Here is a 25,880-nt window from a genome sequence, read left to right as displayed (position 1 = left end):
CATTAAAAAGCAGAACACTGGACTTTTTCTTCCTCTACGTTCATCTGAAGGCGCTGAAGGACTCACATTTCACCGTTAAATAAGATTTTTACAAGTGCTTTGCTTCAGGTTAAATGTTTTTCTAAAATCATTAAATTCATTAAAGGTAATAAAAGTCAAGTTCTTTTATGTTTCATATCTTGTAAAAAACATGAGAACAAAATCAGAGTTTCTTATTTTTCTCATGAAGTTTTTAGCCATACAAACACTGTTAGCGTGTCGTGATCCCACAGCATGAACCCGGCTGACCGCTGATCCTCTGACTGACCCTCTAGCGCCACCACGAGGTTGACTTTAAGTGATTCGTCTCAGCTGTTGGATGATCGTGATGAAATGCTCATTCATGCTCCCTTCAGGATGAACCAATCATCGATCCTCTGAAACTACCTGAAAACTTCTCATCGCGCGTCCGAAGAGTTTGTTCACATGATGACCACAAACAAAGAAAAGTGGAGACTGAAGCTGAAGAAAAACAGGTTTTATTCAGTCGCTGCTGTTAGAAAACATGTTACCTCATTCATTCAGGTCACACCTGTACAGGTCACAGAGCAGTGGCCAGGTGAGCCAGGCGTGTGTGTGTGTGTGTCTGCTGAAGCTGGACGCACACACATACCTGGTGACAAACTTATTGCAGGTAAATCTTTAGTGTTTTTACTCTTTTCGCTGATATGAACATTCACATTTAAAAAATAAAAGTCCTTTGAAATCAGCCACACTTACATTCTTTCAGCTTCCTGTCTGCAGCGTCCACTGTCTCTCAGACACCGCGTGGACATCCTGACGCTGTAGTGTTGTTCTACTAAAGTGCAGAAAACTCAATTGTCCCTTCCAGGCCACCGTATGACTGATAACAATCAAAGAGTCTTCAGCTTGTTTTTCTTTGACTGAATCAAACCCAACAAATCACCATTTCACTAAAAAAATAAGGCGCTCTTCATCTCATTGTGAGCTCCTCTTCGTCACTGACATTCACTCAAAGGTCACAGGAAGACGAGTCAACCTGACCTTTGACCTCCATTGTTAAAATGAACACGCAGCTCATTCTGCTGCAGACGTCTGACTGTTTCCTTAAAGTACATGAAGATGATTTCAAAATAAAAGCCTGAAGTGACTGAACACTGACAGACCTGATCAAACAGCACAGAGGCTGAGCGCCGCCGTTTGTTTAACTGTACCGTACACCCCCGGCGGGTGGAGTCCAGGTGTCAGAGGAGCCTCAGAATGCTCCCTTGTGATTGGTCGCCCACTGTAGATACTGTGCATGTATCCGTTACTTGTTGGTAAAAGTGAAAACTCTGAGATTGAAGTTTGTCCTGATAACTGAAGTGAACCAACAGACATGTGACTCGTTAGAGAACGTCTCGTTTGTGGTGTCGTGCTGCCATGGCAATGAGAAAATGTCGCTGCATTAACTATGATTTTTCACCTGCTGATGAAGAACATTCTGACACCAGTGACTCGTTTCTCTTTAAGAGTGAAGACTGACGGACACATTCTGAACGTGGACCTTTAACGAGGCGAGAGCACGAACTCACAATCAGCTGATTTTTCCTCAAATTCTCACTTTAAACTCAGAGTTTTGACTTTTAACAAAAAACTTTTCCCACCTTTAATTTCTTCCTGATAATTATTATTCTACCAAATCAAATGTTATTATTTTACCAAAATTAACAGCTTATCCTTCAGTGTGTGTGTGTGTGTGTGTGTGTGTGTGTGTGTGTTTGAATGAAAAGTGTCTCTCCTTTTTTATGTTTCTTCTTGATTCTTCTGATTCTGGATTGAACCTCACAGACGGACAGATGGACAGAGGGACAGACGTGTTCCAATCGATAAAGTTTGTCTCCTTTTCATCACGTCTGATGTGAAATATGAAGCGATTACAGCTGATCTGAGAGCAGCTGAAAGCTGCTTCACTCACCAGTGAACACGTGGAAACGCTGAAGCAGCGAATGAACGTCTGAATGTCAGTGAGACACGAAAAACAGAAATCATCAATACGTCCTGTCACTGCTGACAGTTCAACGACGCCTCCAGCAGCTCTCACTGCAGAGCGCCAACCATCAGCTGATGATCGATGGACGACGACGATCAGCTGATGGTCGACGGACGAAGACGATCAGCTGCAGCTCCCCGTGACTCCTTCAGGTGTTCACACCTGTCTTCTGTCAGCGGTCAGAAAATAAGAACGAACGCCTTCATCACGTTCTCTGAAGCTCCATCTGGCTCCGTTTCCATCTTATCAATAACTTTATTGATCCGTCAGAGGCGTGACGGTTGACCTCTGACACAGCAGTTTTCACTTTCACACTCATTGATTACCCGATTCAGTTAAACTAATCGCCTCATCTCGACGTTCTGTCCAGCGGAGCTCATCACAGGTGTGACACACCTGTGCGTCAGCCAAAATACTCTTAGTGCTGCGTTCAGGGATAATCAGGAACTTAACGCACTGACAGTCAGTCCTCTTGAATAAAAACTGAATCTCATATTTCATGTTTTCAGACCTCTGATCTGATTCATCAAACAGCGTTTCTCATGTGACATAGCAGGCGACCAATGAGAGCTGCTGAGGACCAACGATTGGCCAATCAGTGCCACGGGCGGGACTAATGCCAGGACCAATGAGGAGTCATCACAGCAGAGCTGGACGCTGATCTTCACCCGACGTCGGAGTTTGTTTTACTACCTGCTTCCTGCCATGGTGACACATCAGCCTCCACAGAAAGGCGCTTAGCTTGAGGCGGAGTCGTCGTGTCAGGCGATCGAGGAACCGACAGCTGAGAGCGACGGACGGTTTGGAAAATGATCAACAGAACAGGAAGTGAACAGGATTTGTAGTTTCAAAGTAAAGGACTGAATCTTTATCGTCTCTGATGACAGAACGAACAGCGAGAGAGGAACACGCCGCCATGTTGGACACGCCGCGATGACACCAAGGATTGTTGCCCTGAACGTTAAAATATTCAGCCAGTAATCTTGAAAGAGGAAGTGATGTCATAATATGGCTTTTTCCCCGTCCTGTCATTCTTCCAACATGGCGGCGTGTCCTCCTCGCTCCTCACGTTGCCGTTCAGATTCTCAGACAGCAGAGGAGCCATTTGTCTGAGGGGACTGTGAACGCACCGTGCTGCGGCGCCGTGGCGAGCCGTCTCACAGGAAGTTGGTTTTCAGGGTGATGCTGGGGGAGGACTTGGCGGCGCTGCGGGCGGCGGCGTTAGCGCTGCTAGCTTTAGTGTTCAGACTCTCCTGGTTTCCTTTGACGGCGGCTTCCAGGCGAGACTTCAGGTGAGGAGACGACGCGATGAGAGACCTGAAGAGGACAGAGACATCAAATCCAGACTGATACGTTTGATCAAAAGCGATCAGAGCAGATTTTGAGCTTCAGAAGAAAACTTTTCAGGAGGAAACAGACAATCAAAATGAAACAAAAATAAAACAACACAGACACGAACGCAAGATAAAACAGCTCTGAGGGGTTCAAAACCAGGTCTGCCTCAGTCCTGAACCAGGACTTCACAGAGTCCTGATCAGTGAAACAGGACTGATGTGGTCCTGCTCAAACAACACGTCTGAAACACAACTTTCCGGACTTCGCCTGAACGCAGCTTCGCTTTCTTTCATTTGTACGTTTGTGTAAGACGATGAAGACGAGGAGCGCAGGAGAAAACGGTTTCGCCTCCTCTGACCATCAGCACGGAAACATCTGACGAAGAACAAACCTGAAGACGGCGGAGTGCTGGGGGCCGAGGCGCATCAGATCCTTGAGCGCCGCCTCGTGGAGGGACCGGGACGCCGCGGGGGCCGAGCCCAGAGCGTTTTCATCCAGGAGGAAGGAGATCAGGAGGGGCAACAAGATGGCCGCCAGGTGAGGACCTGAGGGTCAGAAAACGTGGCGTCATTCACAGAAAGCCGTCGACATTCTGCACCAACAGGAAGTGATGTCAGAAGTCACTGACGCATGTTGAAGTGTTCAGAAGTATTCTTTCACTCAAGTGACAGTACTAGTACCACTGTGAAAGTACTGTGTTTTACACTGAAAAGTCTACTTTTCCTAAAGACTATTTTCTATATAGTAACAGGAAACGACGTGCGAGTGCCGCCCGGCGGTCCACATGGTGGCGCTGTGATTCAGGCCCAAAGACTCGCTCTGTGAGAGACGCGTCCGGCTCAAAGCGCCTCAGCACGGCTCACTGGACTCACGCTGGGACTCGTCGGCGGCCTGGACCAGCGCCTCCATGGCTCGCACCGCCTCCAGGACTCCCAGCAGCTCCTCTGGACTCTGAGGACGACTCCTCTCCACCTTCTGAGGAGGAGACATGTCACATGTTTTGATCTCATTCTTCTTGTGTGATCATCATTTTCATATTCTAATATCAATGATTATATTCCAGTTTCACAATAAGACACTCTGAGACTAAATGAGTTCGATGAACACTTTGTGAGATTCGACGAAGATGAGAAGGAAACTTCATTTGGTCCTGATGCTAAAAACAATTCCTGACGTCAAAACTCTGTCCTGAGCTGCGTCTTCACGTCTTCACGTCTTCACCATTGAACCCAAACAAGCGAGCCTTAAAGGCCACGCCTCCTCTGACGGCTGAGCTCAGGTGTCCTTCAGTACCTGCAGGAAGCGGACCAGCGGCGGTCCGAGCGCCTGGATGTAGGGGACGGCCACGGCGGGCGGAGCCTGGAACACCGTCGTCAACAGCTGATAACAGCGACTCACAACCTGCAACAGACGAGAGGACAGCGATCACAAACTGTGACTCTAGTTTGACACCAATCACGAAGGTCCTGGTTGTTTACAAGAAGAGGAGGGGGTTTCTTGAGTGGAGGGAGCGCTCTTCATGCGACATACTATCTCTGGGCTTACGTCCTTCTGGATCGTCATTGGTGTTTCTACGGTGAATTTGGGTGCTGCCCCTCGATTCTCTTGACTCTGACTGGTCGATTGAGGTGTCGATCATCAAAACAGACCAATGGGTCGCTGAGCTATTGACCGGCGTAACTACGCAGTTAGTTTCAGCGCTCTGTCTCATTTACACACAAATAGGCAGAGCTGTTCGCTGACAGAGGCTGACTGAGGCTGACCGAGGCTCACAGAGGCCGACTGAGGCTGACCGAGGCTCACAGAGGCCGACTGAGGCTGACCGAGGCTCACAGAGGCCGACAGAGGCTGACCGAGGCTCACAGAGGCCGACAGAGGCTGACCGAGGCTCACAGAGGCCGACAGAGGCTGACCGAGGCCGACAGAGGCTCACAGAGGCCGACAGAGGCTCAGAGAGGCTCACCGAGGCTGACAGAGGCTGACTGAGGCTCACAGAAGCTGACAGAGGCTGACCGAGGCTGAAAGAGGCTGACCGAGGCTGACAGAGGCTGACCGAGGCTCACAGAGGCTCACAGAGGCTGACCGAGGCTCACAGAGGCTCACAGAGGCTGACCGAGGCTGACCGAGGCTGACCGAGGCTCACAGAGGCTCACAGAGGCTCACAGAGGCTGACAGAGGCTGACCGAGGCTCACAGAGGCTGACCGAGGCTCACAGAGGCTGACCGAGGCTGACCGAGGCTCACAGAGGCTCACAGAGGCTGACCGAGGCTGACCGAGGCTGACCGAGGCTCACAGAGGCTCACAGAGGCTGACAGAGGCTGACCGAGGCTCACAGAGGCTGACCGAGGCTCACAGAGGCTGACCGAGGCTGACCGAGGCTCACAGAGGCTGACAGAGGCTGACAGAGGCTCACAGAGGCTGACCGAGGCTGACAGAGGCTGACCGAGGCTCACAGAGGCTCACAGAGGCTGACCGAGGCTCACAGAGGCTGACCGAGGCTGACCGAGGCTAACAGAGGCTGACAGAGGCTGACCGAGGCTCACAGAGGCTGACCGAGGCTGACCGAGGCTGACAGAGGCTGACCGAGGCTCACAGAGGCTGACCGAGGCTGACCGAGGCTCACAGAGGCTGACAGAGGCTCACAGAGGCTGACCGAGGCTGACCGAGGCTAACAGAGGCTCACAGAGGCTGACCGAGGCTGACCGAGGCTAACAGAGGCTGACAGAGGCTGACCGAGGCTCACAGAGGCTGACCGAGGCTGACCGAGGCTAACAGACGACTCTGCTGAGCAGCCCGAAGTGTTATCTTACTGTTTTATTTGCATTTCATCCTTGTATGAGAGATAAGAACAACAGCAAGCAGAAAGAAGGCTGAAAAAGTGTTTTCAACAGAGGAGTTTGTCTGTGTGCTTGGACGAGATAACGGTACTCTGAGCGCCTGGACACACCTGTTAAAACACCTGTTAAACTGCTCAGGTTGATTTTTTTAGCATGTACTTTTTCACCTTTTTCTGCAGTAAAAATTCAACCACTGAACAGAGTGGACTTGGGTTGCTATTTTTAGATACCGCGGGATACCTTATTACCTTATAACCAGCCAACCCCAGTCTGTACGTCTCCATAATCAATAACCATCCTCGTCTCCTCGTCCGTCAGCTGATGAAGTTTCGTCGGCTTCGGTTTCATCTCCAGAATTTCAAACATTCCGACTGTTTTTAAATTTAGACATGACCTGATTCCGTCCGTCCCAGAATAGACTGTGAACCATCGTCCCTGTGTCCCAGTTCAACCAGTACGCAGACCAGCAGGCTGCTGGTTCACAGCGTCACGATGACGATTCAATGAAATTCATGGATGACGAGATGACGACCGACAAACTGAAAGGACACGAATGGTTTGGTTTTGGTTTTTCATGCTTCTGATATTTTCTGACTTTTGGAGGAACAGCTGACGACGATCATCGATCATTGATCAGCTGACTGACAATCATCGATCAGCTGATTGACAACGATCATTGATCAGCTGACGATGATCACTGATCAGCTGACTGACGATCACTGATCAGCTGACTATGATCATTGATCAGCTGACTGACGATGATCATTGATCAGCTGACAACAATCATTGGTCACACTGTAAGAAACATCCTTCAACACATTCAGCCTAAAATCTGATTTCTCTACATGTATGTAGCCAAACATGTCAGGATGTTGTGCTGCTGGAGGTCAGAGGTCAAACTGAACTGATTCTGTCATCAACCAATCAAACACACTCTGCTTTTAAACGTCTCTCTGATCTAAACTCTGTCTGGATGTGTGTCAGGAACAAAGCTGCTCGTCTGTAAACCGTCTTGTTCCTGCTCCGAAGACGTTGATTCATGAAACAGGAAGTGTCTGTCGCGCACTGACCAGCGGGTCTTTGGCGTCCATGCTGGCAGTGAAGCGCCGCAGACAGAGCGAGTGAAGCGGCTCAACGGCGCAGACGTCCGGACCAGCAGACAGCAGGAAGACGGTGAGAGCGGTGAGCAGGCTGACCTGGTCCACAGCAGAGTCTCCTGAAAACACACACACACACACACACGCACACGTACACACACACACGCACACACACGCACACACACACGCACACGTACACACGCACACGCACACGCACACGCGCACACACACACACACACACACACACACACACACACACACGCACACACACGCACCCACGCACACGCACGCACACACACACACGCACACGTACACACACGCACGCACACACACACACACACACACACACACACACACACACACACACCTTCAGCTTAGCCTCCTGCTCTCCTCACTCTGATGCATTGTGTCCTTCATGTATAAATCTCTGAGGTACTCGACTGTCTTAGTCTTTCGGTATGTTTGGAGGACAGATCGCAGTGTGTGTGTGTGTGTGTGTGTGTGTGTGTGTGTGTGTGTGTGTGTTTGTACCAGCATCCCAGAGTCCCAGCAGGGTGTTCACAGCTGATCTCAGCAGGAGGTTCCAGGCTCCTCGGCTCTTCTCCTGTCGGCTCATCGGAGATGTCACGACGGACTTCAGGGCCTGAAGCGCCTCCTGGACCACCGAACCGAGACCGGCACCGCCCACCGAGCCCGCCGCCACCGGGGAACCTGGGAAAAGTCTCTGGGTAACTATGACGACATCGCTCACTATAATCAACAACGATCGATCGATCGGCAGAGAAAGTAATCAGCAGATTCAACCAGAATGAAAAGAATCATTGAAGAACTGTGGAGCTCCAGCTTCCTAACCATGGTGTGTGTGTGTGTGTGTGTGTGTGTGTGTGTGTGTGTGTGTGTGTGTGTGTGTGTGTGTGTGCCCACGTGTGTTACCAGTGTGTGTGCTGGGCTGGTGGACCAGCTCTCGGAGGACTCCCAGCAGCAGGTAGAGGACAGTGGGCAGGATGGACACGCTGCCTGCAGGAGGACAATCAGTCAGTCACAAACTCTGCTAATGCTAGTGGTGATGTTAAAATGCTAACATTAGCATGCAAAGGATTGTGGGACTTTTTTCAACTCTGACCTTCTGGGGAGCAAACAGACGGCAACTCAGAGAGGACACACAGAGCAGAAGACACCAGGTGACAGTCGCTGTCAGTCAGTCTCCAGACCGAACCTCCAGGACCTGAACACGCACGCACGCACGCACGCACGCACGCACACGCACACACACACACACACACACACACAGAGTCACTTACGACACTGCACTCACTTAGATTGAGTCTTCTTCTTCCCCTGCTCCTCCTCATACTTCCTGCTCCTCCCTCTCCTCCTGCCATTCATGTAACTCCTCCAACCCCCTCTTCCTCCCCCTCTTCCTCCCCCTCCTCCTCCTCCTCCTCGTACCGGTTGGGCTGGTTCCGGCCAGTTTGGGGCTGAGCTGTGGAAGTTTCCGGACCAGTACACAGAGGCAGAGCTCCAGCGCTCCGAACACCAGCGAGCGTCCAGGAATCAAACCGCCGGTGTCCCGTCCCTCGCCAAACTCTGGTAGCGTCTCCTTCTCCGCCGCACCGTCATCCACTGTGGAACAATAAAGTTTTACACAGTAGCATTCAGGATAAAGACAGTTTGGTGTATTTTACCCTCTGAGTGTTTACCGTCTGATCCAATCTGATGAAGAACATGAAACATGGTTGACAGCTGCAGAAATAGCTTTTGGGTTTAAACAAATGTGAATATTGGTCCTGGTGGGCACCCGTACTGTCCCCCAGAGTCCAAACAGTGTCTGATCGTGTGTGTGAAAGTGTGCGTTCACCTTCAGCGCTGTGGCGTTTCTCCCTGACGTGCTCCTGAGCCGCCGTCACAATCTGCCGCAGTAAATCCAACACGGCCAGCTGAACCGACGCCGACTCTCTGGTCACCATCAGCCTGTGGAGGACGCTGAGCAGCTCCACGCTCAGAGCCTACAGACAGAGGGACAGACAGGGACAGACAGAGGGACATCAGGGCCGACACTCTGATCTGGATTACAGTCACATTTCTGACCTGGAATCAGGTCTGAAGTCGGGTCTGGGTTCAGGTCCGGCTAGGTCTCACCTGGTCATTTCCGATCTTGGCTCGGGGCCAGGAGACGTCCAGCAGCGCCTGCAGAGCTCGCAGACAGGAAGTGATGTTCTCCATCTGGTCCTCCGAGTGCGGAGAACACAGGAACTCCACACTGATCCCTGACAGGCGAAGACAGCAGCCACCAAACTCAATGCAGAAAAACCCAAATTTAACACGAGTTCAGCCTTTAAACCTCTGCTGAGTTTTGTGTTAAAGCCACTTTTCGTACCCAGTATGAGATGCAGCCTGTCGGCGTTGATGTCCTCTGGACTCTTGGCTCCGCCCACAGAGCCAGTGTGTCCCATGGAGGTGGGCGTGGCCGGTCTGGACAGGTTGGCGGGCGTGTCGTCTGACATCACAAAACCTGCAAGTCACAAGTCACACCTGACGGTTTAACACCTGTTCTTCTTACACCAAAGAGAGAGCAGTGAGGAGGAGCACTGACCAGTGCTGTGGAGCCACAGGGAGGTGGCGTGGAGGATGGGAGCCCAGGAGGAGGAGTAATGAGCTCTGGCCTGTTTCACTGTCTCTGCTGTGTAGAAAGAACCTCCTGCAGGAGGAGGAGGAGGACAAACTTTAACACTCCTTTCATGTCCTGGTGTGCTGACTAACCTCGGTTTACTTCTGTCTGAGTAAAAGTTCTTTGAAGTAACAGTACTTCTAGTAAAGTACTTGAGTACTCTTTCCATCCATGATCTGAAGAAACATTTTAAACTTCCCTCAGATTCAACAAAACAAACGTCTGTCCCGACAAGATGCCTTGCCTGCCCTCCTTCCTGCCTCTCACCTGTCGCAGGTAACTGTGATGCGTACTCCCACGGGAGGGTCAGCAGGGCGTAGTCCTGCAGCGCCGCCAACCACAGGCGGCTCAGTGTTGACAGATCCGACTGGACCAACTTCAGAAGGTCCGCCCCTCCTGACTCGGGGCCTGAGCCGTCATTGGCCGGCGAGGAGAGCGACAGATCAGCCGTCCTATCGTTGCTCTCCTTCTGCCCGCCGCTCTGGACAGCTACGATGTAAACCTGAGACACAAAGGAAGAATCAGTTCATCTCCATCTTTAATCTGTTATTGGACAACGTCTCGAAGCATCGAGGTCATCTGGACATGAAGAACGTCCACACTGAAGACGAGCGGCCTCACCTCAGCCCAGGCCTTAAGGACGGCCAGCGTCTCCATGGTAGCGGTGGCCTCGTTGTACAGCTGGCTGGAGGGGTCCCTCCCAGCCTGGACTTTAGCCAATGAGGAGGCCAGGAGCTGATGGACGCGCCGCAGGTCACGGAGGTCGCTGACCACGCCGCTCGCAATCCAGGCACTGCACACCTGCGTTAGACAGACAGGCTCACCTTCAGCTGCCAATCAGGAGTCTAGATGTCACTTGGTTATACCTGGAGAGCAAAGTGACTGACAGGTGAGCGTTTACCTGAGATTAACTGGACCATACCAGTTACCTGTCAGTCACAAGCATGAACATGATTATTGATGATTGATCACCTGGCAGGCCTTGGCTGTGACATCAGGAGGAGCATCAGCACTGAAGGCTGGTCTGAGAGCAGCTCCGACCTGCACACACACATACACACACACACACACACACACACACACACACACACACACACACACACGCACACGCACACATATACACACACATTTCTTTGAGTTTCACACATTATCAGACTTTTGAAGTATTTTTCACAGTATTGGAGTAAAAATACTGAATATCTGCTTACGTTGGCCTGGTACTGCTCCAGGATCACATGACCGGGGAACTCTGGCTCGGGGACGGCCGAGAAGCGTCTGATGATCACCAGCAGGGTCTGGAGACCCGCCAGCCGCAGCCGGTCGCTGTGGTCCGTCGCCGCCATGAACGCCATGCGGACCAGGTCACCGAGATGGAGGACCAGGAAGTCTGTGGAGAGCCGAGCGAGGGGTCACAGAGGTCTACAGAGTCCACCAACACAAATTGAAGGAGGCCTCCGCAGGGATCTTACCGGTGGACTCGTGCAGGCGGCGCTCCTGAGCCAGAGCCATGTCGAAGTGCGCCGGGTCTGCCGTCTCACACTGGGCGATGATGCGGCACACACACTCCATGGCGAAGCGGCGCGTGGCCCAGCGCAGAGCCGTGAACGGGCCGCCGGACTCCGACCGAGCTCTGAAAGCAGAGGAGTCGTCGTCTCTGGCGGGGTCCGCCTCCTCGTCCTCCTGACTCGCCTCGACCGGCGCCCGACAGTCTGAAGGACAGGCAGCGTGAGAGTTCAGTCCACAGCACCAGCAGGTCACTCTGAGGGTCCACCTGCTGATGAAGACCCCGAGGACGGTCGAAAGCTCCAGATAATCTACGTGAAGCTGGACCCCGAGTGAAGATTTTTTGGCCCAGACATTTTTTATCATTCGTTAATTAAAGGTCCAAGGTGGAGGAGTGAGTGGTGAGGTGACAGAAGGCAGCCACCTGAACACACCTGTCCTCAGCCTCCCCTACGGTGGACCATAAAACCAGTAAAGGACACAAACGTCACTCTGGAGTTTGTCAAAGCGACGTCGCTCACATGGTGTATGATGGCATGACTCATTTTCGTGGACCTGCACTGAAGCTCAGTAAGAAGACAAAGTTAAACTTCGACGGATTCAACCCACCGGTGGTTGCAGACAGGACGTCCTTGCAGAGTTTGAGCCAGTGTCCCAGTTTACCGCTGGTGGCGCTGGACGCCATCATGTGGACCAGAGTCTCCTGGATGTCCCTCCTCAGACCCGGATCTGACTCCCGGTCCAACAGAGTGAACAGGGCTCCTTCCAGACCGACCTCCTTTATGGTGACGTCTGCACAGGGCGGAGAGGACGGAGGACAGGTGTGAGTCAAACGGCTGAATGGACTGAACGACGTTAAACAAACGTGTGATCAGAGCTGCTCCAGTCTGACTCCACATCAGCTGAAGCGTACCAATCAAATCACTTCACTGCATCACGTGATTTTTTAAACTTCCATCCAATCAAAAGCTTTAAAAACAGAAGACTCACCTGCTCAGACAGGTGTTTTCTGTTCTAACCACTTTCTATTCACATTCTTTTACTCTCCTCGATCTGTTGTTGTTTGCTGAATCAGCAGAACGTTTTTACGTCTACATGTTTAAAGAGGACCAATGACGAGAGCGTCCTCGGCGTCTCACCCAGCTGCGTGTTGTCTCGTCTCGGCAGCTCTTTGACCAGCGTCACGGCGTGCTCGGACACCTCCAGCGCCTCCCGCTGGACCAGCTGCCGCAGACACGCCACCACGGCCCGCCGCAGGCACAGGTAAGAGCTGCACAGGTGGGCCTGGTGGGCGCGCGCGTGTGCGCGCACACACACACACACACACACACACACACACACACACACACACACACAGAGTTAACACCTGTCCTCTGTTAACAGGTTTAAGGACGATCGGAGGACGCATGCAGCCGCAGTGTTTCCTCCAGATCACAGACTGAACAGTTCAGAGTTTTAATTATTGATTCATCTGACTAATATTTTCTCCAATAATGTAGAAAACGATGAAGAAGCTGGACGAGGAAGAGTTTCACATTTTTCCTTAAAAACAGAACAAATATTTATTATTTTAAATATTTTCATGGCAACTGACTGATTGTTTCAGGTCTAAGAGGAATGATCGATCCTCTGATTGATGAATTATCGGTGTTAGCGTCACATGAAGCTCCAGTGAGTGATGAATTCATCAGTCGATGAACGTGTGAGCTCTTCTAGAGGAAACACTGTCTGTGTGTGAGGTTCATGTTCAGGCAGTCTGTGAGGAAGCCTCAGTGTTATTGAGTTAGCGCTCAGTCAAACACACGTTCACACGTTAAGCCGTTAGTTCAAACGGTCTCAAACCAACAGAAAATGTTAAGACGTCAAGCAACAGAAACCGTTTGATCAGCCACAGATTAATAAGACGCGTTCAGACTGTTTCAGTGACAGAAAACTGTTAAAAAGCTCCACAGCAACAGAACAGTGCTGAGAGAAAAGAAAGAGACAGACAGACAGACAGACAGGCAGACAGACAAGCAGACAGACAGACAGACAGCAGCTTCAGGCCTCAGAGAACCTACCAACATGGAAAAGTCCAACAAGATCTCCTGCAAGACACAGCGCAGGGTCAAAAACACACATGCTCACTGCACTGCCAACTACCAGTGACCACACGTACTGAGACCATGATCAAGGGACAAATAGTCAGGTGGAGTCAGGTGTACTCACACAGAGAGCAGGTACGAGGCTCGCCAGGTTGACGTGTGGCGGCGAGAACATGTGCAGCTGCTGCAGACAGGAAATGGATCTGGTCTGAACCAGAGAGTCCGGACTGGCCTGCATCACGCCACAGCCCACCAGACAGCTGGAGCGCAGAGCGGACACTGCTGCACCCGCACCTGAACGCAACACACGCACACATCACTGCTGCACCCGCACCTGAACGCAACACACACACACACACACACACACACACACACACACACACACACACACACACACACACGCGCGCGCGCACACACACACACATCACTGCTGCACCCGCACCTGAACGCAACACACACACACACACACACACACACACACACACACACACACACACGCGCGCGCACACACACACACACACACACATCACTGCTGCACCCGCACCTGAACGCAACACACGCACACATCACTGCTGCACCCGCACCTGAACGCAGCACACACACACATCAGTGGAACACCTGGCCGTACCTTGCAGGTCGGGGCCCAGGCAGGTGATGAGGGCGTGCAGACAGCGTCCCAGGCTCTGGTGCACCTCAGGGTGGGTGGGTGGCGCCGACAGCAGCAGCCGGAGCACCAGGGTGAAGGACGGCTCGGCGTGGGCGCGGTACAAACCGCCGGACAGGTCGACTGCCAGAGACAGACTGTGGAGAGACCAAGTCTGGACCGACAGACACACGGGGACATTTCAGGTACAGTGAGGACATTTGGTCCGCTCATCGCTTCAAAAACAGCTGACGTCAGAATCATGTACCTGGACCTCAGGTGAGGTGCTGTCCTGGCTCAGGGTGAACAGGACCCCCAGGCAGGTGGACAGGTGTTGAGGTGAGCTGATTCCTCCGGTGTAGCGCTGCAGCGCCCCCAGAGCCAGAGCGTAGCCACTGCGAGACGCTGCGTCCCGAGCCGTCTTCAGCCTGTCGTGGACAGACAAAACGAATTTATGCATCACTGTTTAAAAAGAGACAACATGACAGCGTGTCCTCAGTGTCCCACAGGAAGTACTGACAGCTCGTCCTGCACTGAAACACATCGTGTCTCTCACACACACACACACACACACTCGGTGATACATTTGGATTCCTTCACTCTCAGTTATTTAAAGCTTTTGGACTATTTCTGCTTCACGTCCATCCGTCCGTACGTCCTTCCGTCCGTCTGTGTGATGAATATTTTTGGATCATTTGTTTCTGATGTTGCTACTTTAAGATCAGAGACTGAAAATAGATGAAAATGAACTTGCAGACGTTTGTGTTCTTTGTTTCACACAAATACATCCTGTGATAAACCAGAGGAATAAAACTGGAAAACAGAAGCAGTAGACGCTGCGTGTCATCGTCGTCCTACCTGTCGAAACACAGCAGGGAGACGGACACCGTGAACCCGGGGTCTCCGACCACCTGAACCAGCCGGGACAGACCTTCAGCAGCCAGACAGCGCAGCAGAGGACTGACACTCTCCAGCGCCCCCGTCAGGAGGGACAACGCCGGGGAACGCACCTCCTCCGGGCCCAGAGACCCCCGAACACCACCCTGGAGCTGAGGGGGGTTTAGGTTTTCTTATCAGCTTCATAAGGTCATAATATGTTTTTCAGCGTGAATGGAGCTCTGCTGCCCCCAAGAGGACAAAAAATGAACAACATGAAACAACCAGGACTCAACAGTGTGAAAACCAACTACAATTATATTCTGAATAGTTGTCAAACACACACACACACACACACACACACAGGTGTGTGTGTGTGTGTGTGTTGGCAGGCTTCATGCTGACAGGTGTAGTACCTTGAGCAGACTGCAGAGGGCAGCACAGACGTGCGTCTGGACGGTCTGCTGCCGTTGACCCTTCAGCTGGTTGACGGTCTCTACAAACTGCTCCAGGATCTTCACCCTGAGAGACACAGAGGGAGGATTTGTCTCATGGTTCACACTGTGGGGGGGGGGGGGGGCACCCTCCTGTCAGCTGGTCAACCTGTACAGGTGAGTTACCTCTGAGCGGAGATGATGTGCGGGAAGAGCACTCCGAAGAGACGGACGGCGGCAGCGGTCAGAGCGACGGCAGGAGGAAGAGGAGCGGGGGCTTCATCGCTCCTCTCACACAGACTGAAGGTGTCGTTGTCCAGAGAGCCCCCTCCCACACTGCTGCCGTGGAGCTGAAAGCCAAACACACCCACAGGTAAGCCTCCCGCGGTGTCATCAGTGTATGGTCCCGCTGACACGCCACAGGTCACCTGTTTCTCGATGTATCTGTGGTCTGTGTCCTGGAGGGCGGGGCCGACCAGAGGCAGGTCGTCATGGTGACAGAGGGGGGGCAGCAGGGTGAGCTCAGAGCACGGGTGGTTCAGGTTGTCCTGACCGGACAGGTCAGTCACCAGCTGGTTCATCACCAAACCAAAACTCTCTGCAGGACGAGGACAGACAGGAAGAACGAAGACATTTAGGAGAAAAGAAGGAGGAAGTCAAAGAAGTCACAAGGACACAAGATGAGAAGAGATGTGAAGTAGAAAGGGAGGAAAGGAAAGAAGGGAGCAGTGAAGGAGACGTGTTGTTACCTTGGTAGTTGTGTGGAGGCAGCAGAGCGAGCAGCTCGTAGACTCTCAGCCTGTAGACGAGCGACCAGCTGCGGACCGAAGCGCCATAAGACCTGACGAGGGCAGGCAGCCTGGACACACACAGGTGACACACAGGTGACACACAGGGGACGCAGGTGACACACACGCGATGCAGGTGACACACAGGTGACACACAGGCGACGCAGGTGACACACACGCGATGCAGGTGACACACAGGTGACACACACACAACACAGGTGACACACACAACGCAGGTGACACACACAACGCAGGTGACACACACAACGCAGGTGACACACACACAACACAGGTGACACACGCGACGTAGGTGACAGACAGACACACACACACACACACACAGAGGTACTGACTTGGTGAGCAGGGCCACGGCGCAGGCCAATGGCGTGAGCAGACGGTTGATGATGTCATCAGTGACGAGCTCCCTGCAGTGCCGCAGCAGGTTCTTTATCGCTGCTCAGACAACAACAGAGAATGACTTTAATTAAAGCAAGACGGAGTGAAGACGAGTCCCTCAGCTGGAAGGACGGACACAGACACACGCACACGCGCACACGCACGCACGCACGCACGCACGCACGCACGCACACACACACACACACACACACACACACACACACACACACTGCGTGGACTGACCGCAGAGCGCCCCGGCACGTCCCTCTAGTGTAACCTGCCACGTAAAGTAGTCCCCTCGTCGCAGCTCCATCTCCTGCTCCCTGAGTGAAGCAGGAAACACACACCGCCACAGGAGGAGGAGACGGGACAGGTGGTGCTCCACGACCGCTGGGCCTGGAGACCGAGACAAACACACACACACACACACACACACACACACACACACACACACACACACACAAAACTAGAATCACCACCTCGTAGCGATTCCAAGTTGGCACACAAAAGTTACCTCTTAACAGTTAGCCTAACAGGCTAACAGGCTAGCTGCTAAGCATAAGGACAGTGAAGCAGCTCGTCCTGTCTGCTCTCTGTCACATGTTCGATCACAGAAACGCTGACGGCTCTACCCAAAGTGACGAGAGATGAGACGAGCAGCCAGCCGGCCTGAGTCCTCTGCAGAGAGATACGACTGTTCTGAGAGGCCGAACGCAGCAGGTCCTCAGCCAGACCCAGCACCACCTACACACACGCACACACACACACACACACACACGCACACACACATAAATACACTAACACGTGTGTAATGATGTTGTTACAGTTGTGAACTTTACCTTTCAGCTGCATTGTGTTACATTATCTACAGTTAATGAATGCTAACATTAGCATGCTATGCGCTACGTTAAGCTGTGCCATGTGACTCATGGTCGTGTATTTTACCCACCATGCCTTTGGTGTGTGGTATTCCCAGAGGGCAGTGCTGCACTGCAGCCACCAGGGCGGCGACGGCGGCTCCGTACCCGGCCACAGCTTCAGGGGAAGACTTCAGCGCTACGAGGCGCTCAGAACAGCGATCCAGCAGCAAGGAACCCTGGGATGGCATCGCCACGGCAACGCAGCGCAGGCACCAGGCGGCGGCCAAACAGGCCGAGGCGACGGGGTGGAGGAGGACGGAGATCACCGTGTCCAGGAGAGCTGGACGGACAGACACCCATAAACAGAGACATCAGCCCAGAGCAACCACTTCAAACTTCCTGCACACACACATACAGCCTGCATCTGTCCCTCAGTGAGACATGACGTCTGCTCTGGACAGACAGGAGGACAACCTGCACTCTCTGACCTCACTGCCGTCTTCATATCTGCTCAACGTGGACGTTCTGTTCTGCTGAAAAACACACAATCGCCTCCTGTTGATCCACAGTCTGTTTCTGGAGACATCAGCTGTCCTCCTCTCTCCTCCTTTTCACCTCCTCTCAGCCCAAGGACCATCACTGTCTGACTCAGTGTGTGTGTGTGTGTGTGTGTGTGTGTGTCAGACCTGTGCTGCTGTCAGTCAGGAGGGGGGTGGCGGTGGATCCCAGTCCCTGTATGAGAGCTCCCAGTTCCAGCAGGCAGCAGACCAGCACGTGCTGACTGGCTGAGACGTCCGCAGATGAAGTTCTGGTCTCCACGTTCCCATCAGTCAGAGCAGCTTCTACACACACACACACACACACACACACACACACACACACTCGCTGTGCATCAGTAAATCAGAGCGTCCTGTCTGCATGAGGACAGTCGGGGCGTCTCGTCCATCTCTGCTCACCGATGGCTCGTTTCTGTGCGGCCACAGCGAGGCACAGCTGTTTGGCGGCGTTGGTCTGAGCCTTCTCTCCCAGCAGAGACCCCAGGGTGGTCCTCAGGATGAAGGACACGCAGCAGCGGGTCACCACGGCGTCGCCCGGCGTCTGCGTGGCCCTGCCGTGGGACGCCAGCTCCATCAGCAGGGACAGGAAGGCTGGGAAGTTCGCCTCCAACCAGGCACCGCCCAGGGTGGAGACGAAGACCACGCAGGCCTGAGGAGGAGGAGGAGGAGTCATTTAATCTGCTCTTCAGCTCAGTAAATCAAACTACCGGAACTCAACAGTTGCCATGGCAACCCACCTGAGTGACTCCAATTCGGACGTCCTTGCCGACGGAGCTCGTCCCCTTCAGCATGTCTCCGCTGGCTCGGAGGAAACCGGCCCCGCCCCGCAGGAATCCCATCGACAACAGATCCATCACCTCCTCCAGGGAGCTGCGACCCCGCCCACCCTGCCTGGGGGCTGATGGGAGAAAAAAAAGACAGAGAGAGACGAGCTCAACTTTCGCTCCATTCATCATCCGTCCATCAGCACAGCTGTCCACCTGTCAGGTGTGTCAGCGACGAGCGGCACCTGCATCAGAAACAAGCTGACCAATCGCAGCTCTCGATGTCTTCATGCCTGTGTGACTACAGACGGAGCTGTGATTGTGTGTGTGTGTGTGTGTGTGTGTGTGTGTGTGTGTGTGTGCGCGTCAGAGTATGTGATGTCATAAACAGACACACAGCGAGTCATTAAGAGGTCAGTCGTGCTAAGCTAAGCTAAACTGCGTGTGACGGCTCCTTTAAACAGCACGCCATCACGGCTCACTCTGCCATCTCACTGTGGACGGACAGGACACCGGCGGCTCCGTCCTCCGGTCGTACCTGTGGGCTGTCGGGGCTCCACGGCGGCCGCCAGCAGAGTTCCCAGCAGCTTGGCGACGGACACTCTGACGTTGTAGTTGGATCCTTCGAAGGCTCTGAAGCACAGCGTGGCCACGTTCTCCAGCTCGCTGGTCCACAGGAACGCCGCCTCCCTCTGCAGCTCCAGCAGACACTGACAGGACGACACTGACACTTTAAAACGCTCCTGCAGCAGACCGACTTCACAAAGCTGACCGATGATTTGACGAAGTATCGGCGGGGACGTGAGGACGCGCCGGCTCTTATTACCTTGGCAGCGGCGCAGCGTACCGCCGTGGATCGGTCCGTCAGACACGTCCTCGCCGCCTTGTAGACGTCACGGTGAAACGGCACAGCGCTGACACCCAAACCTCGCAGGATCTTCTCCAAGCTCAGCATGATCTCATAGCGACCCTGAGACTGAGAGGAAGAGGAGGGTGAGCTCTGACTTTTCAGCTGATCTGAACGTGAAACTGAAATAAAACTGAAATCAAAGCTGGTTTCAAACAGTTTGATGTGAAAGCTCTCTGTGGTGCGTTCATGGACTGTGTATTAATTAAGTGTGAGGTTTGTGAATGCATACCTCGGCGCTCTTCATGGCCTTCAGCAGGTTGGTCAGCGTGTCTTTGAAGGAGCCGACGAGCATCCGGCCGAGCTGCTCAAACAGAGCGCCGAGACACGCGACGGCCGCCCTGAAACACAAACACAACATTCATCTACACCTGCACATCTAAAATGAAGCTTCTTCCCTTCATTGGTTTCATTTGACAGAAACATAAATCCTCAAACTTTTCACTAAAGTTTCCTTGTCGTATGAAGTCTTTGACGCTGAAGCTGGAAAGTATTTTTTCCCATCTTTCCTGCGAACTGTGAACGCAGCCAGACTTACAGTCGTGTCGGGAGGCCTGACGGAGAGTCGTCTTTGCTGCGGATGATGTCATTGCACTTCTCCACCAATAGGCTTGAGGGAACGGGGTCTCCCAGGCGGAAGAGCAGGGCCAAGCAGTGGGCCAGCAGCCAGCGGGTCGGCGGGCCGGGGGAGCCAATCAGAACGCCCGACAGCTGCTCGATCAGACGCCGCTGGTTCTGTTTGATGTCGGCCTGGAGGGAAGAGACAGATTTTAATGTTGTGATTGTGCAGAGTCATGTGACCTTTGACTCGTGACCTTTGACAGGAGGAGCAGCTCTCACCCGGTCGGCGGCAGGAAGGAGCTTCTTCAGGTGGGTCAGCCACTCAAAGACAAACTCCGCCCTCTGATGTTCACCCAACTGACTGCACACCTCCTCGTTCAGCAGGAGGCTGTGAGCTCGCTCCATGGCAGCCGTCCTCCTCCTCCTCCTCCTCCTCCTCCTCCTGCTCCTGCTCCTCTTAGTTAAACTGAAATCGTCTGCATGTCATTCTTCTAAATCCTGTTTGACACAAATGGAGAGAAAACAAGTTCAGAAAACAGTCAGTGCTTCACTGGATGGTGGATCCCACATTTCCCACAATGCAACTCAACACTGTCCTTTCATTGCAGGCTCCACATCTCTCACTTAAATATATGTCAGACTTGATAAAGTCCTTCGGAGCCTCAGAGGACATCAGGACGGCCGAGCAGGAGCACATGGAAAACAGACGCCTGACCGTCCCGCTTGGTGCTGCATTCAGGTGCTCTGTGGGAAAAACCCAACCGTGAACAAATGACCTGTTAGAGCTGCTGCTGGAGGAGAGACGTCCAGCGTTTTAAAGAGCAGCGTTCAAAGAGCGAACAGAGGCGATCAGACCGGAACAGGCCGGCAAAGAAGAGGCGCCCGCTGGCAGCTCGCCCACCGGACACGAGCAGAATATCTGAGAGAAAAGAGCTCATAAATGATTCAACAGCACAGCTCAGTGTGCTGCAAGGACACACACACACACACACACACACACACACACACACACACACACACTCTCTCTCTCTCTCTCTCTGCTCAAACACACACTCTGTTCACAAAGAGGCAGGAAAACTAAAAATAAGCTTCAGTCTCACAGAAAACACAGTGAGCTTCAGAAAAACACTTTACAGCAGAGCTTTAACATCCCGCTGGAGAGTGTGTGTGTGTGTGTGTGTGTGTGTGTGTGTGTGTGTGTTCAATCTAAGGTGTGTCAGCTGTTCATTAGAAAACACTGCACTGCTCAATATTTAAGAGGAAAACATGATTCATCGCTGATCAAAATCATTGACGATGAATCTTCTGCATATCAACTAATCGACCAATCAGCTGATCCACCTCCAGGAATCAGCCGTGATGGAACATTAACACAGGACATGATCCCAGTGAGGTTTACCAGACTGAGGACAGAGAGCTCTGGTCCTGGGTCAGGACTCACCCACACCACATAAAACAAACACCTGTAACCACACCCACCAGGGAGGTCACGGTGCACACCTGTACGTCACTGCGGTCAGGTAAGGGGTCACAAAGTGTCCCCAAAGATTCAGGATTCATCTGGATAAAATGTCTCTCAAACACAAACCGGATGTGTTAAAAGCTGACGTTTTCACTCAGTGTGACGTCAACACTTTAATACGGATGAAATCCAGGTTCAAGAGGCTCATTTGATTCAAGACGGCTTCCGCAGTGCAGCATCTTTACAGCGAGCTGCTCAGTTATGTCCGACATGCAGGTGACTTCCTCTGAGGCCGTGAACACATCGTGAGCCGCTGGGTAATGATACCATCTGCTTCGGGTGAAGTTCACACACTCAACGTGTCGCTTTGAATCAAGCAGAATAAAACCTGAAAAGGCTCCAGTTCAACAGACACAGCACTGACAGGACACTTAACGTTACTGACGGCGCGAACAGCCGATAAACAAACTCACACTGTCCCTGATATCCCACAAACAGAAGGCAGAGGAAAACATCTTCTTCTCTGGTGTTTTTAACGGCAGGCTAACAGGCTCCGCTGCTAGCATCGGGTGGCTAACCGGGTTAGCCAAGAGCAAAAGTTTAGAGACACACCGAGATAAACACGGGACTGTTTACCTGTTCGGGGCCGTTAAAAGTCGTGAATCCGTACAGACGAGAGTTAGTTCACAAACACGCGGGCACAATGTTTATTCCACTTTATTTCGATGCTCTTAACGTCACCGTGCAAACAGCTCAGCTGCGACTGAGCCGAACCGCTGGTAGTCAAGTCAGCGGAAATTACAAGACAACACATCCGGTTACCAGTTTTCAAAACAAATTAAAACAGGTCTTTGAAAAGTCTACGTTAATGAATTCAGTCAATTTCATATCTTGTTCGGTGGCAGATCAAATTTCTATCGGTCAAAATTTTGGCATTCTGACAGTAACAATGTTTGAAGGGAACTTACACAAAACATTTTCAACCACTCATCATCTGACATTCAGCCAGTGAAATCAAAGTATATCAACCAACATAAAGACAAAATTCAGCTGCTGAATAGTACTGTGCATACATAAAATAAATTACAAAACCAGTATTTAACAAGAAAAAGAAAATGTGCGCCATGTTATTTCATTCTGAATCTGATGCAGCAACACATCTCAGACTGGGAAACTTGTGGAGCACTCCAAAAACACCTGTTTGGAACATTCCACAGGTAAACAGGCTCATTGGTAACAGGTGAGAGGATCATGATTGGGTATGAAAGGGGCATCCTGGAAAGGCTCAGTCGATCATAGAGGATGGAGTGAGGTTCACCACTTTGTGAACACGATTGGATGACGGAGATTAATACATGGACTCAGAGACACTTCAGAAAACTGCTGTCAGTGGACTCAGTTTGATTATTGATGACTGATTCTGGTTTATTTATGTTCCAGACTGTTTGGAATCAGGGTTCATTAAAACTTTAGTGTTGAAACTTGATTTGCTTTATTTTTTAGTTAGATGAATTCTCACTTCCGGTCTCATTCATGTCTACTCCCTCTATCTTAACTGCTCGGTCGCCACTAACAAGTCGATTACCGAATCATCGAACGTCTGCTCAGCTAATAAACAATCCGCGCGGTCAACCTGTTTTCAAGCAGGACAGGCAGCAGAAACTGCATTTGCAACAATTTTCCCTCAATATTAACACATAATGTGCATTGATTACTACGTGTCGTTAACTACATTCAGTACAGCAGTTTTCTGAGGAGTATTCGCAGTGATCAGAGTTTCTCTTAACGTTGGAATGACGGAGGCTGCTTCCATGACAGTGGAGGAAAGTGACCATTCAAGTGGTGCACTTGAGTAGAGTTTCGAGGTACTTTACTGGAGTATTTCCACTTTCACCTACTTTCTATTTCCACTCAACTACATTTATAACTTCAGTGACTTTGCAGATTCAATTTAATAATTCAAAATAATGAACAAATACATTCTGATATCATATTACGGATAACATGATCCCACAGTGAAAGTCACAGCCCGCCCAGCAGCACATACAGTGAAAAACAGCTCCACTTTTACCTGCTGATGTATTAACACAGCGATGATTCTGTGCCTGTCAGCCCAAAGAAAGGGCTGAAAGGTCTCCAGGATTTTCAGTCGATAGTCGAGCAGCAGAGGGCGGCACTAACATGACGGTCTGTACCAGAAGTTTCTATCGGTTCCTTGTAGCTGGTTTCGTCAACAACAGTCTTTCCTCCGTTTGTCACCAAGTTAACGGGTTCTGCTGGATTCTTCCGTGATTCGGACTGTTAGCGGGTCGCAGGACTGAAACTAGCGGGCTAAGCTAACGCTAAAAGGTGCTTACGGCACTGAAGCTAACGGCTAACGGCGGAGATGTTCGGCTGTTTGGTCGCCGGCAGGTTGGTGCAGACGGACGCGGTGCAGGTCGCCTCGGACAAGTTTGTGTTCAACCTGCCGGACTACGAGAGCGTGAACCACGTGGTGGTGTTCATGCTGGGCACGGTGCCGTTCCCCGCCGGTATGGGCGGCGCAGTCTACTTCTCCCTCCCGGACCCGGCGAGCGGCGGGCCGGTGTGGCAGCTGCTCGGGTTCATCACCAACGACAAGCCCAGTGCCATCTTTAAGATCTCCGGGCTGAAGGCCGGGGTGGGTGGGGCGCACCCTTTCGGCATGATGGCCGCCTCCTCGTCGCCCTCCGTGGCTCAGGTCGGCGTGTCGGTGGAGGCCCTGGAGCAGCTGGCCCAGCAGATCCCGGTGTCCAGCGCCGCCGTGTCCACCGTGGACTCCTTCATGCAGTTCACGCAGAAGATGCTGGACAGTCTTTACAACTTCGCCTCGTCCTTCGCCGTGTCGCAGGCGCAGATGACGCCGAACCCCACGGAGACCTTCATCCCATCCAGCTGCGTCCTCAAGTGGTATGAAAACTTCCAGAGGAGGTTAACACAGAACCCGAACTTCTGGAAAACCTGATCGGAGTAGAACTTTGAACTAAAGTCTGTGACCAAAGAGTGACTGTGAGGACAGTGTCCACAGTGCCTGACGGTTCTAATAAAAGTCTCTGAACGTCCCTCATGTTTGAGTCCAGCTTCTTGTCCCGCAGGGACACTTTGAATCTGCTCCACACTGTTTGATCACTGTCCATCATCACCTGCTGATCATGTCCACGGTCCACTGACGACACTTCTGATCCATTAAATGTCTTAAGACCAGCAGTCTAACCCTGAGACACATTTGGTGTTCTTTAATCACAAAAGTCAAAAACGTCACATTTAAGATAAAAATAAAATCCAAAATGATTTTCTAGAAGTGTCCATGAATCAGACAGACAGGCCTCAGTCTCACCGAAGTCAACCTTGTTCGTTCAGATAATCCTGATCCTCCAAACCTTCAGAGGAGCGCCTCCCTTTAGATTTATGAGAATCTGTTCCAGTCGCCATGACAGCGACTCTGGATCACCTGGATCACCTGGATCACCTGGATCACCTGTCTCAGGTTGGTTGAGGTGCAGAGCTTCCAGAGCTACAGTGACGGTCGTCTTCAGTATAAAAACATCAGTCACGTCAGCAGACAGGTCCTTCCTGTGGACAGGTGAGTGAGTTCAGGTGTTCTGGAGCTTCAGGAGTTCCCTTCATGTTGGCTCTGTTAGCCTCAGTAGGAAAAAAAACTGGAACATGATGTGACTTGTCAGGCTGGGAACACATTCAGACCTGATGGAGGATGTGATGAGGAAGAGTTGGAGGAGGCGGGATGAACAGTGTGCTTGTGTGTGTGACTGATCACAGGTGAAGGCTGCCATCTTTCTGTGATGGTGGACGGACGTTAGAATGAATGTTTCTCCTGTTAAATCCACATTGAATGAACAGAAGTGTGTTTCAGTCTGATTTTTAGATCATTTTCCATCATAACTCTGAAAACACGTCGTGCTCTGGTCACGTGTGTGCACAGGTGTGTTTGAACTGTATGATATTTGTATAAAAGGACAATAAATACAGTTTTAAAGGAATAATGCAGACTACAACACCAGCAGGACATTTATAAATCACAACAGAAACCATGAAAACAT

The 25,880-nt window shown here is 51.8% G+C and overlaps 2 protein-coding genes across 6 annotated transcripts; one reads left to right on the top strand and one right to left on the bottom strand.

The window, feature by feature from the left end:
• Positions 1 to 502: 502 nt before the first annotated feature.
• Positions 503 to 23,952, bottom strand: heatr5a (HEAT repeat containing 5a). 5 transcript variants are annotated; one of them, XM_076747922.1, is made up of 42 exons: positions 23,876 to 23,952; positions 20,622 to 20,840; positions 20,320 to 20,531; positions 20,014 to 20,122; positions 19,701 to 19,850; positions 19,413 to 19,584; positions 18,848 to 19,008; positions 18,510 to 18,759; positions 18,240 to 18,395; positions 17,643 to 17,893; positions 17,326 to 17,437; positions 16,937 to 17,089; positions 16,651 to 16,750; positions 16,259 to 16,368; positions 15,938 to 16,107; positions 15,696 to 15,859; positions 15,492 to 15,597; positions 15,058 to 15,248; positions 14,468 to 14,627; positions 14,185 to 14,374; positions 13,681 to 13,850; positions 13,533 to 13,559; positions 12,612 to 12,756; positions 12,082 to 12,264; positions 11,439 to 11,678; positions 11,178 to 11,356; positions 10,942 to 11,010; positions 10,591 to 10,770; positions 10,237 to 10,471; positions 9,895 to 9,999; positions 9,679 to 9,813; positions 9,441 to 9,568; positions 9,160 to 9,307; positions 8,751 to 8,924; positions 8,425 to 8,526; positions 8,235 to 8,318; positions 7,833 to 8,012; positions 7,275 to 7,420; positions 4,661 to 4,768; positions 4,240 to 4,342; positions 3,759 to 3,912; positions 503 to 3,349 (listed from the first exon to the last, which is right to left on the bottom strand). In XM_076747922.1, exons 2-42 carry the CDS (start codon positions 20,745 to 20,747, stop codon positions 3,190 to 3,192), a joined length of 6,198 nt encoding a protein of 2,065 aa, XP_076604037.1. In that variant the 5' UTR covers positions 20,748 to 20,840; positions 23,876 to 23,952; the 3' UTR covers positions 503 to 3,189. The 5 variants fall into 5 exon arrangements, with proteins under 5 accessions (XP_076604037.1, XP_076604036.1, XP_076604038.1 ...); XM_076747921.1 differs by lacking the exon at positions 23,876 to 23,952 and adding an exon at positions 22,441 to 22,575; XM_076747923.1 differs by lacking the exon at positions 23,876 to 23,952 and adding an exon at positions 22,441 to 22,575 and having other exon boundaries at positions 7,275 to 7,417.
• A 4-nt stretch (positions 23,953 to 23,956) lies between these two features.
• On the top strand, positions 23,957 to 25,250 carry hikeshi (heat shock protein nuclear import factor hikeshi). The gene has a single exon (XM_076747928.1). It carries the CDS (start codon positions 24,191 to 24,193, stop codon positions 24,785 to 24,787), a length of 597 nt encoding a protein of 198 aa, XP_076604043.1. The 5' UTR covers positions 23,957 to 24,190; the 3' UTR covers positions 24,788 to 25,250.
• Positions 25,251 to 25,880: the final 630 nt, after the last annotated feature.

Source organism: Chaetodon auriga, chromosome 14 (genome assembly GCF_051107435.1).
Source record: "Chaetodon auriga isolate fChaAug3 chromosome 14, fChaAug3.hap1, whole genome shotgun sequence".
In the NCBI taxonomy this organism is placed as follows: domain Eukaryota; kingdom Metazoa; phylum Chordata; class Actinopteri; order Chaetodontiformes; family Chaetodontidae; genus Chaetodon; species Chaetodon auriga.
Note: the sequence above shows the minus strand (reverse complement) of the source record. Positions and strands in the feature narration are given on the sequence as shown.